The sequence below is a fragment of the Toxorhynchites rutilus genome, chromosome 1 (genome assembly GCF_029784135.1).
Source record: "Toxorhynchites rutilus septentrionalis strain SRP chromosome 1, ASM2978413v1, whole genome shotgun sequence".
Classification (NCBI taxonomy): Eukaryota; Metazoa; Arthropoda; class Insecta; order Diptera; family Culicidae; genus Toxorhynchites; species Toxorhynchites rutilus.
In genome coordinates this window covers 32,289,920-32,301,989 of record NC_073744.1, presented here as the reverse complement: position 1 = coordinate 32,301,989, position 12,070 = coordinate 32,289,920, and the positions used below count along the sequence as shown (strand labels likewise).

The 12,070-nt window shown below is 39.2% G+C and overlaps 1 protein-coding gene across 3 annotated transcripts in view; it reads left to right on the top strand.

Moving 5' to 3' along the window:
- Positions 1–12,070, top strand: part of LOC129763556 (uncharacterized) — a 429,649-nt gene that overhangs the window by 12,243 nt on the left and 405,336 nt on the right. Inside the window, exon 2 of one of the 3 annotated variants that reach the window (XM_055762752.1) lies at positions 4,646–5,713. In XM_055762752.1, coding sequence (XP_055618727.1) covers positions 5,524–5,713 — 190 coding nt within the window. In that variant the 5' untranslated portion in view covers positions 4,646–5,523. The remainder of the gene's footprint in view (positions 1–4,645; positions 5,714–12,070) is intronic. The other 2 variants (XM_055762751.1, XM_055762753.1) reach the window with 2 other exon arrangements.

Below are 12,070 nucleotides of genomic sequence, written 5' to 3'. Positions count from 1 at the left end.
GACGGATAAAATTTATATAACATGTGAGGCAATGGATATAACGGGCCTTTCATTAAGGACTTGTAATTTTTTTTCAAATAAAACCCAGATGTTTTGAGATATTGTGTTCAAATTAATTTTGGTTGTAGTTCAACTCTTACATTTTAAGAACCAAAACATGAAATCGAGGTTTTTGATGGTAAATATAAATGTATTTTGATGGTAAATGTCTTCAAATTGCATGAAACGTTGACATTTGGTGTTATATCGAAAAAAAAATTGACCGAAAATCGACTTTCTGGGACTCCAAACTCAAAACTTTGAGTGCTTTGAAGTACCCCTAAATCATGATCGAAGCGGAATTTTCCACAGGACATTTTTTGGGCCAATAAATGTACATTTTGGTCGGTTTTGGAAATTTGGTGATAATATTTTTTTCCATACATTCCTTGCTACTCTAACAGTGACAGGCATAAAAATCACACCTACCGTACCGAATTGTGTATAACCTATTACTTTTTCAGGTAATTAACTAGTTTTTGCCATTGCTGTTAGATTTTGTTTACTTCCTCACATGGCTTCTTTAAAGTGTGAAAATATGCGATGACAAAAATAAAAGTTCTCACCCAAAAATTATTTTTAAATCACTCAAAACCTTTGAGTAACCTCTAGTTTCCGCATGTTATGACAGCTAGGGCTGCGCTATATTATTTACACTCTTTGAGTGATTCAGTTGACGCGAATAAACAAAGTGTTGGTTACGTTGGCACATAAAAGTCGATTTTTGTTGTCTACACAAAGAGTTTTCCACTTGATTAAAATGGGTGGAAAGAAACTAGAAAACTAGCATGCAAGTCCGAAATCTTGTTGTTCAGGATCATTTCCCGCAGATATCACAGCGGAAGATTGCATAGAAGCTCGAAATAAGTCGAAGAGCAGTCCGTGAAATTGTGCACAAGCACAAAGTTTACGGTTCCCTTGTTGACAGATTCGAATGAGGCCGTCGTCTGAAGACCCACAGCCGGACGGATCAATGAATCATCCGGGAAGTGAATAAATCTCCAAAAGAATCAGTCAAAGTCTTACAGGAAAACCTTCCGTTGACGGCATCGGCCAAAACCTACGCCGCAGACTACCTAAGCATTCACAAAAAACGTCCATTTATCAGCAAGAAAAATAAACTGAAACGGAATTTGCCCGGAAAAATGTTAACAAACCCAAAAGTTTGTTGGAAAAAAATTAAAGGGGCTGTATCCGAGACACGACCGCTTAGGACGTAGGACTACGCAATCTTTTTTTTTGAACTTGTTGGTTTATAATTTCGGATATTATTTGCGAATACGTCGAATTTTTTTGTGAAAAGTTCCGGGGACCCTGAAAAGGTTGAATGGGTGGCGTGGTTTTGTAGAATCATTTCGAGAAGCAACGATTCTTACCTTTGCGAGAACAATACACTAGTTGGTCATATGTCGCAATTTGTTTCTTTATATTAATACACGCATTGCACTGAGTATATAATGAGAGGCATCTTCCGTACATCACCATTCAACAAGCATCAAATACGCGTCTAAGCGATGCACACAGTTGCAGCGATAAAAACGAAACATCGCGAGAATGAACGTTTATGAAAAATAGCTACTCGACTCTCGGTTAAAACCAACAACAAAGCTAGGAGCTTGTTGCATCAGAACAGAGCCGATGCACACGAAAGCAAATACGACTGGCAATTAAAAGTATCGAAGGTGTGCTATTCACATGTACTGGAAACGAACAAGTTCTATGTTTCGCGCAACGAAAACAAGTAACACACACAAAGCCAAACACTGATGGCTAGAAGCGACCTATTATCATTTGCACTCTTCTCTTTTCTCGCTTGCTTTGCCATGGCTCGGATGGTTGTGGTTATTGTAATGCCAGATGCACTTAATGTGAAATATTAGCTAGCTTTAACAGCTCGAGGGAAACATAAACGAGCAGAATAAGCGAACTTTTTTGTTTCGGACACAGAAAGATTCTGAGAATTTTTCTCAGAGGAGATGCGATACTTATACGCTAGCGACAACTTACCTACTATGCAAGGGTGGAGTTTACTTCGCAAATATTCTCTTTTCGCTATCCTCTTTCGTTGCTTCTGTTCTAGCGGCTGCATAAGTTGCCCGTTATTGGGAAAGCACACAAATGGACAGAACAAATGTATGGGGAAATTGCAATGCTTCCAATTTTCATCAATTTAAACCATATACGGACTATGGGATTGTAATGTATAGCATAGGAACAAATCATAGAAAATTTCCGATTCGATTGGTATGCAAATCGTTTAAATCCGTTCGCAGCAAAAATAGTTATGTTTTCTGTTTTGGCACCCTTATTGTAAGACGTAGTCCTACGTCAAACTCTGGACTGACGAATCGAATTTTGAGCTTCTCAACCATGGTTGCCAACTATAATTTGAAAAAATCAGGAAGAATGAAAATAAAAATCAGGATAAATCAGGGTAGCTCATATTCGGTTGTCCGAAAAGTTAAAGTCGATTTTTCTGAAAACAAAAACATCATTTTCAATCAAAGCATTATAATTTAATTTTATATACATAGTTCTGTTTCACAATCTTTCGCCATCTTTCACAGAGCTTAAATATTCTATCCTCCCAGAATATGTTTGCTTTGTCGAATCCATTCCAAATCCCACCAGAAATGGAGTATATCTTCCTTCGGGCGAAGACCAGATATGTAAAGTAATTAATAAGCATGGTATAAATCCTCGCATAAGCGGAAATGTTGTGTTGTGTTTCTAGTGTTTCGCCTGACTTTTTGATCGTTTATATTTTTTTCCGAAAAACCTACAGCATCGCTACAGTCAATTGCAGAGAAATCAATATTCAAATTTTCACTGAATTCATCGTCCATGCTTTGGAATAAATCTTTACTCAACAAATGAGGAAAAATCAGGATCATTTCAGAAAAATCAGGATAAATTGAGTGTTCGTCAGGATATCAGGGAGCGTGCTAAAAAGTCTGGGAAATCCTGAAAAACTAGGAAGGTTGGTGCGAAAGGTGCGAAAGAGTGTAGCAGAAAGACTAAAAGGACACTTATTTCACGGCTCTCCAGATGGCGTGGAACGAAGTCGATCCTCAGCACCTCCAGAACATGATCGATAGTATGCCCAAAAGTCTTCAGCAGGTCATTGAAGCTTCAGTTGGCCACACAAAATATTGATGCTTCTAACTTTTTTGGTTTTATTTCTTGAACTCGGGCTTTTATATTTGTTTTCTATTTTTATTTTTCGTGCCATTGAAACAAAATGTTTAGTTTAATATGATGGAAATGCAATAAACGACTCATGGAATTGCTATTTTTATTCAACAAAATTGTTTTAAATTCAAACAAAATTGAGAAAAAACTTTATCTAATGCTGTTTTTGATACAATATATCGCTTCAATATCGATTGCTAACAATACCGCACAGCTCTAACTGTCATAACATCAAAAAAGGAAGGGTTTCTCAAAGGTTTTGAGTGATTTTAATATTATTTTTTGGGGGAGGGCTTTTCAAACAACATATTGGGGGTTATTCCGAGAGTCACTCAAAGTCTCAAAGTGAAATTCAAATTCGCGCACGTTTCGGTATATGAGAATCGATTTAAGTAAAAAATGTCAGGTGCAATGAACTTTGTTCATTTGTCATTGTACTTTCGAGTCGCTCGATTCTTAGAATTGGGTGAGAATCATCATGTAACTGCGAAGGGAAAAATCTCACTGTTCCGGCCAGAGTCAAGAAGGAACTCAAATGCAAAAAAAGAAGCGCACTTTATTCTATTCACGTCACTTTATTTACCACAAAATTAAAATAATTACAAATTACACTTAAATTCTAGCTAAAAAACACTGAAACACGAAAATAATACACCTGAAAAAAACAGTAGGATTAGTTTGTTAAATGAATTGTTACTTACCTCATTTTTATTGTTCAAAGGGTACACAATTACCTGAAAAGTAAATTGGAACTCAAATCTATTATTTAAAAACAATCAACTTACCTCGATATCGAAACAATAACAATTGACCAGAGAACAAACTGACTTTTCTAGAAAGGTATCAGACAGGGACAGAGAAACTCTATTGCTATAATATAAGGTCTATTGTTTATAGCGAACATCCTAGAACAACCCGAGCAGAGATACCATCCACAATGGAATTCACTAGAGCGTTTATCATGTAAATAGGGCGCGTAATGTACAGATCTTCATTCGTCAATAAACCATCGTAGAGTGTAGTCTGACTGACTTCTGCCAATGCAAAATTCGGAAGAAGGAAATTTCTATACACTGTCCGGTTAACGTTTCTTCGTCTGAAAGTGAAAGTTGGCATAGCCAGACGTACTTGACTCTCAGAATAACCCCGATTATTACACCCGACTGTGGAAATGCGTCACGAAGGTGGCATTTGAGTCGAACAATCGTTGCTCAAACCCTATGGTTATAAATCTCGGCATCTGTGGGCCCATCCGATGTCAACTGTCAGTTCACTTCCACCGTGGATAACCTGTGCATTGTTTTCCTCTGACCCCACCCAAAGTCGATATCGCTTACCTACTTCACTCATTATCACCGACCGTCACTGTTTTCCTGCTTCTAACAAGTGCTATTCCTTTGTTCTTTCTTTCCAGAATAGTTACCAATTCATTCACCTAGAAGAGCAGTTCGAGCGGAAGAAGGAAGCACCGAAAAAAAAATATATATATACAGCCACATAGATCCATGCATTCAACAGTACATAAAAAATCATTCGTTAATTAGAACTATGACTAGTGGCTTTTTCTGTGTGCGCAGATGTGGCAGAGGTAAGTGCGAATGAGGAGTGCGGGTGGGCGAAACGCCGGGGGAGTGTGTTAGGAAGAGTGTGGATCAGAAAGCGATAAAAAGCAGAAGCCGAAGGCAAATGGATCCACATCAAGAGAAGTAATAATTGATTACGACCTCCGCCACAAGTGGTGTTTGCTGTGCGGGAAATTAAAATTGATGAGAAGTGAAAAATTTAGAGTGTATAATCCGTAGAATAAAGGTAGCAGTGCGTGTGGGTGCGTGTTTTCTATTTTGGCGCCCCGATTGTGATGGTGATGGCACGGAGGTGTACAGTTCCGACCAGCTAGATGTATTATCGAAGAAAATTTATTAGCACAACAAAATACAAATAATGTGTACATATATCCTACAAGAGTTTGCTTGAATCATATCGCCCTCGAGAGGGCAAAAGCTGTCCAAGTGTAAGATTTTATCTCGCATTTTCCTTCGGATCGTATTTCCCGAGGCTCGTCCAGTGTCGTCTATGTGTGTGTGTATGTTTATATTGGTGTTTTGAATAATAATTGCAACAGCAAAGTGGCGGTCGGAGCAGCAGGTGTGAATGATTTCCGGTGTGAGTGCGCGAGCGCCCGGTGCTGCGATTCTCTGTCGGTCGAATCCCCGCATGTCAACGGGGATATCACTTTCTAGTTATGTGCTTTCGATTAAAATTTAAATGAGTGTTTGGTGATGTCATTACTGGATGATAATGAACTGGATTATATTAGGGGTGGTCTTCATCCTAACGCCACAGCTTCGCTTGGATCCTTCATCGCCGCTGTCGATTTCCTCGGCGGAGTCGTCCTCATCGCTGATTGCCAGTCTGCTGAGCGCCGTCCACGGCAATGGCCCGGTCGGGATTGCAGCCGTCCACGGGACTCCAGTCAACCCAGGTTAGATAAATAACTCTCGTTTAATTCGATTTTGTGTGCTATTCTTTTTCGTTTTGTTTCCTTAAACGAACAAAGTCACGTTTCGCCGAATTTATCTTGTTTTGATAACTCGGATTGATAATCTGGATTGTGGGATATTTTTGCTCCCACCGAGAGAGGGTCTAAAATCAATGAAACGCTATAATTAGCAGAGCGAGACGTCCGGTCGACCGGATGCCGGAATGTAACTTCCGGTATCCCGACGGCTGCCCACCAGAGGGAGCCTCCGGCAAGCAGGCAGGTAAGCGGGCAAACGGAAAGTCAACTCGGAGCGCACAAACAATAGGCACCGGGCTCGTTGATGATTTATTTGCGTTCTGCTCGATCTAGCGCGAACGGCGGCTGCTTCGGGGCGGAATGGACGGATGGAGTAAATGAACAAACGAACGAAGTTGCGAATCTTTTGTTCTGTTCAGGCGTGCGTGAGTTGTCGGAACTTGTCGTGAGCATCATAGCATTGTTTCGGAATCGGGCGAGATGATCGGGCCTGTAGGTGAAGCGACAGCCAAGTGACTGACTATGATGTTCTGTATTAGCTGGCCCATAATGAGGCATGTGAACGTTTCGTTCTTGAATGACGAAAATAATGCTGCAGATACTATTATACAACTGTGATTCGGTGAATCTCTCGTCCCTAGGCCACCGGGACTGTGAGCAGTGAGCAGTCATGCCTCTTTTATCGGGAACCCACACATAAACACACAAGTACACTTCAGGAAATAAAATAGGTGGGTTATATCTATGATGAAACCGCAAGGTTGACGTGAAACTACGTATCATATGTCTGTATTGATTAAATTATTGATTGAATGAAATAATTTCCGAAATCAATTGAATTCAACATATTTGCTGTGTAAGTAAAAAATTTGGATAAACGCCATGGCACTTTGGTTTTGATGGCTATGTTAGGGAACATATGTCGGTGGGAGCGAAAATTACCTCAACTTTAATGTATTTGCAATGCTCATTTCCTCAGGCACCTTGGTTTTGATGGCTGTGTTGGGGAAAGCGTCAATCGGGCCAATCAAAACGGAGCGTCAATCGGGCCAACAAAACGGGGCAGTTAGGGCGTTTAAACAGCGCTTGACATTTTACAGTTATTCAATTGCTTATCTCAGGAAAAATAACATGTTATTAATTATGATAGATGCGTAGAAATATTTCCTATCAATTGATGCAAACATGTTTCCGATCTATTAAAAAATGTTCGTGTTATAAGCATTAGAAAGGTTCAATTTTTTCCTGCATGTTCTTTGTCTAGGTTTTCATTTTGTCCATGTCAGAACATTCAATACACATCATTTCTTAATTATCAATATTTGATTCGGACACATACCATTTTGACTCATATTCCGAACGGACTCGAATTTCGAACATTTAATTTTAAAAGCTAATTAAATAATGAAAACCATGATATTGAATTCATGAATCCACTAACTGGACTATCTTCAACTGGACTTATCTATAACAGGGCGTACGTTGACGGGGCTACAGAGCAGTTATGTATCAATTAAAGATGTCACCTTCAATTTGGAGTATTGCTCTTGCTGTTTTGTAGTCCAGTTAGTAATTATTCGTAAAATTCGATAATTGTATTGACTTTCCGGCCCAATTAACGAACGATCACTGTGTGGGTGACACTTTCCTCGTTGCTTTGATGAAATCTTGCATAAAAGGTCTTGCTAATTTGTTTGATAGAACGAATTATTGCACACAATTTTGTGTTGCATACATCATTCATGGGAACGTAATTTAAAGGAAAATAGCGTAAAACATGATTTACCTTCGCATCCTACGTCAAAATAAAATATTTAGAATTTGAGACAAAACGGTATTACAGTCTGATTCGAAGGCCACGTAAGAAAATAGTGAATTCTTTTTTTGCTGTTCAACTCTTCTCTAGGTTCATGTAGCTTTCTCTCAACTTGGTATGTGCCGTCTTCGATGCCGATTTTCAGAAGTGTCGGAAATTGAAACATAAGAAACTATCGGGGGGTTGCTATATTATTTAGCCTTCTAATTTTTTTTAAATCTACACTCTATCAAGTATACACCAGGAATTTATGTTTTTGAAGTAAATGCTCTACTTATCATCCTTCTTCTTCTGTATGAGCAATGTACCACTGCGACCATTTGATCTATTGTAGTGTACTCCAGTTTGCTATGTATGCAGTGTCAGTTCGTTCCAACAGCACAGGGAATAAGTGATAGTCGCACCAGGACTTTGCATATCCCCCACGAAGGTATGACTTCCTTTATGAACTTCCTTACATGTTTTGGTTCAGCAGACCAAACCTCGTTAGACATAAGAATGCCCTTTCCAAGAATTCGCAGTCTTCGCTGAATTAGTGTACTGCATTGACACAGTAAATGTTCCGAAGTCTCAGCTTCGAAATTGCAGAAACGACAGTTATCATCTGCCAGTTTTCAGATTTTTTTAAGGTGATACCTGCTCGGACAGCGTCCGGTCAATAGACCGGTTAATGTACTCTAATCTGCCTTATTCAAGCTGAGTAGGTTGCGTGTTATTCTGTTACAAGGTGTAATGAATAATTTGGATTGTCTTGGTGTTGATAGAGCCCTCCAGTTGGCTTCAATCATTGATATTTCTCAGGTTTTGAGCTCCGATTTCATGCATGATGTAGATAATTCCACTTTTTTTTTCTTTGAAAAAATACTATTAATGTTTGATTCGTAACATTTTTATGCATAAATTATCGCAATTTACATGCTCTGCTAACTTTTCTCTGTTTAGAAACATGTCAAAAGTGAGAATTTACACACAAAAATGTTACGAGCAAAACATATTTTTTTTCAGGAGTCTTCATACAAAAATTACTTATATCCCAAAAACTATAACAGATAGAAAGTTGACGCCTTCGTCAAAAGTTCATATTTTAATAAGATCTAAAACTTGGTCGAATATACTATATCGCTATCTTGACTTTAAACAAAATTAGGATTAGTTGTATTTTTTTAAAGAAAACATAAAAAATTGTTGTTAGTAAAACATTTTTCCCAGTAAAAGTGCTTCCGATGTATGAACGGCTTGTTGGAAATTGTAAGGACTATTCATATATATATATTTTTTGGGAATTTGAAAAAATGCGTTTTTGAGAAAAAATGAATTTTATTTTTGAAACAACTTTTTTTGTGAAAATTCAATTTCAATTTTCTACATTTCAAATTTGACAAAAATTATGTAGGTATCATAATTTTTAAGTCATAAATTTTTATAAAAAAATTAGAAAAAAACTATGGATGGGTTATACCTATGATATAACCGCATGGTTGACGTAGGACTGCCGTTGGCTTAGTAATCATTTGTGTTTTTTCATTTAGCGATAATCGCACCTCGGATGTTCGCCATTGGGTACGATATCGCTGCTGCGCATAGCTATCTTTTGTATGTATTGATTAAACTAGTGAATGAATGAAATAATTTACGAAATTAATTGCAAACAAATCCTAATTTAGATCAGTTCATGCATTATGGTAGTGGGTATTTTGCCTAATCATCAAACGGTATGCGTAGAAGTTGTACCCGCTTTTGTAGACCGTGTTAGCAAAACGAGTTCCGCACTGTAAAAATGCATGGGAGTATAAAAATACTGCCAAGATCTGCAATGCCGATTTTCCCAACTTATTGGTTTCTGCGTTAGGAAAACCGATTTCCGATTTGCAAAAATGCAAGCGAGTACAAAAGTACTCGCAGCTTGCATCTCATTTGCAATGCCAATTTCCCACGCTCCATGGTTTTGAAATCCGTGTTAGGGATATATTCCGATTTGCAGAAACGCAAACGAGTAAAAAGTATCCACAACTTGCACCATTTTGCAATGCCAGTTTCCCCTGGCTCCATGGTTTTGAAATCTGTGTTAGGGAAACATTTCAATTTGCGAAGACGCAAACGAGTACACAAGTACCCGCTGCTTGAATCTATATTGCCATACCAGTTTCCCCTGGATCCATGGTTTTGAAGTCTGTGTTAGGGAAACATTCATTCCAGCGAAGGTACCTCAATCGTTGCGCAATCATAACTGAGTGGATTTCCGAGCGACACTCGCTTTTATATCGATTGGTTTGATTTCAATAGCCTGTTTTGAAAGCAATTTTAAGGCTTTTGAAACAAGTTTTTGGATCAAAAAGTAACAAGTATAGAACGCGTAGACATTTTATCTTTTGAATGAAGTCATATCATTTCGTTCAGTTGTTTAGGAGCTATTAACGCTCAAAATCTCGTTCTCCGGCGTAACGCTTTCGTTTTCGAAATTTTGAACTTACACCTCAGAATAGAAATGAAAGACGTAGTCCTACGTCAAAATTGGCTTTTTGGCTTATACGATTTTTTTTGGCTTATACGATTTAATGTTTGCTGGGATGTCTCAAGCGTACGCACTTCTTCAACAAAAGCAGCTTGCATGTGTATGCAATGCTGATTTTCCCAAGCTCTTCGGTCAAGTAATCCGTATTAGGGAAGCACATTTCGGTCTGCACATATGAGCAGTTCGCTGTAGTCAATCGTGTATTCATATTGGGAAGTGACGCGATATAATTGGACATTCACGGCACATCTGCTTACTTGACGATTGACGTTTATTACCGTTCATACAGGCAGATCATGATAGCACTCTTGTCTCAATAATTCAACAGCTGTATGTGTTTCTCGTTTCTTCTTCGTCGCCTTGCACTGATTTGCGACACACGTTCTCGTAGCTGTACATTCGTGTCGGTGCGATGCTTAGCAATGGCATAATGACTCCCGCATTTTCAATGTCCAATGTCATGGTATTCACATTATTCCTCGAAGTGATATCACCTGATTCGCAAATGCATATAGATTTAAAACATTGATATTCTATTACCTCATTACCAAATCCACTTTAAGGAATTCGTCACTGTTTCACAAATTCCGGATCAATCTTATCAATCCAATCAATCTCATTATTTATAATATTATCAATGCAGAAAGTACTGTAACGAAAACAAATCAATGTGTAATGACGGAGCAAAAAGGGCACCAAGGTCCTCGTCTTCCCCCCAGTTGTGTTCTCGCCAAATATCAAGGTCTAGTCAGAAGATGCACCAGGTACAGTTTCTGGGGTTATTTTCTTCAGGCCTAAAATTAACGGAAAAACTCTGACAGTCATGCATATCGGGAAAGATCTAGCACGCCATACCTTTTTGACTGAAATTTCGATGGTTGGACCAAACAAATGACGAGTTGTCGTGGCTGATCGAAAGCACGCAAACCAGATTGTTGTCGACCACCATTTTACAATTGAGTATCGCATTTACATTACTTCTCACGCAGTTGAAATTGCGGCTGCGATGACCGAAACGGCCCTGGCGTGCGAATAACCTACGAGTAAAGGTGTTGGCTGCTCTCGATGATTGCCAAGATCTTGGACTGCCGCCAGCTCGGAACAGGTTCTCTTGAAGGGGGAAAAACAAATTTATGTCGTCGGACGCTTCGAGTCACATTTTTTGGTTCCGCTCTCCCTGACTACGTGATGATGGTGGAAGTTTGGCACATGCCAACAAAAAATAAACATTCTCCGTACAATTTCCGGCAGCTGGTGGGGAACGCATCCATCTCTCAGTGATGGAGTATGGCAGTTTCTGTTTTCAATTAGCTGCCGAAATATAACTCGAGCGCATTCAGTATCTCCGTCTCCGTATTGCGTTGGGATGTATGCGCTCAACGCACACCATGAGTCTCGAGAATTTGGCAGGCGTACTCCTACTAAAAGATTGCTTCCATTTGTTATCTCTTCGGTTCCCCATCCGGTGTGAGGTTATCCTGGGTGATCGGAAAATTTGAGCAGCTGATCGAGCTAAACTTTCACTTTGGATTCATGAGTTGATACCATGAATTCATTTCCATGCAGGTTGATCCTCCTTCGTTTATTCTCCACCGTGTTTGAGTTCCTGACTCCATGAAGCTGGAATTCCATGGAATTTCTGGTTATCATCGATCGGAGATCGTTCCAACGATCATCGATGCAAAGTATGGGCGTATCAATTGTGAAAATATGTACTTTAGCGATGGGTTCTCTATGAAAGAGTTCACGGGATTTGGAGTGTTCGACGAATTCTTTAGCACCTCCCACAGAATTCAGTATCCTTGCTCAGTGTATATTGCTGAATTGGCAGCGATCCGCTGTGTGTTGGGCATCGTTACCTCACGGCCTGTTGAACACTATTACATTGTAACGGATAGTCATAGCTCTGCCGATGCTGTTCGTTCAGTGAGGCCGGAAAAGCACTCGCCATGCTTCCTTGAGAAGATAACACGGAGAAGTTTGTGACACGGTG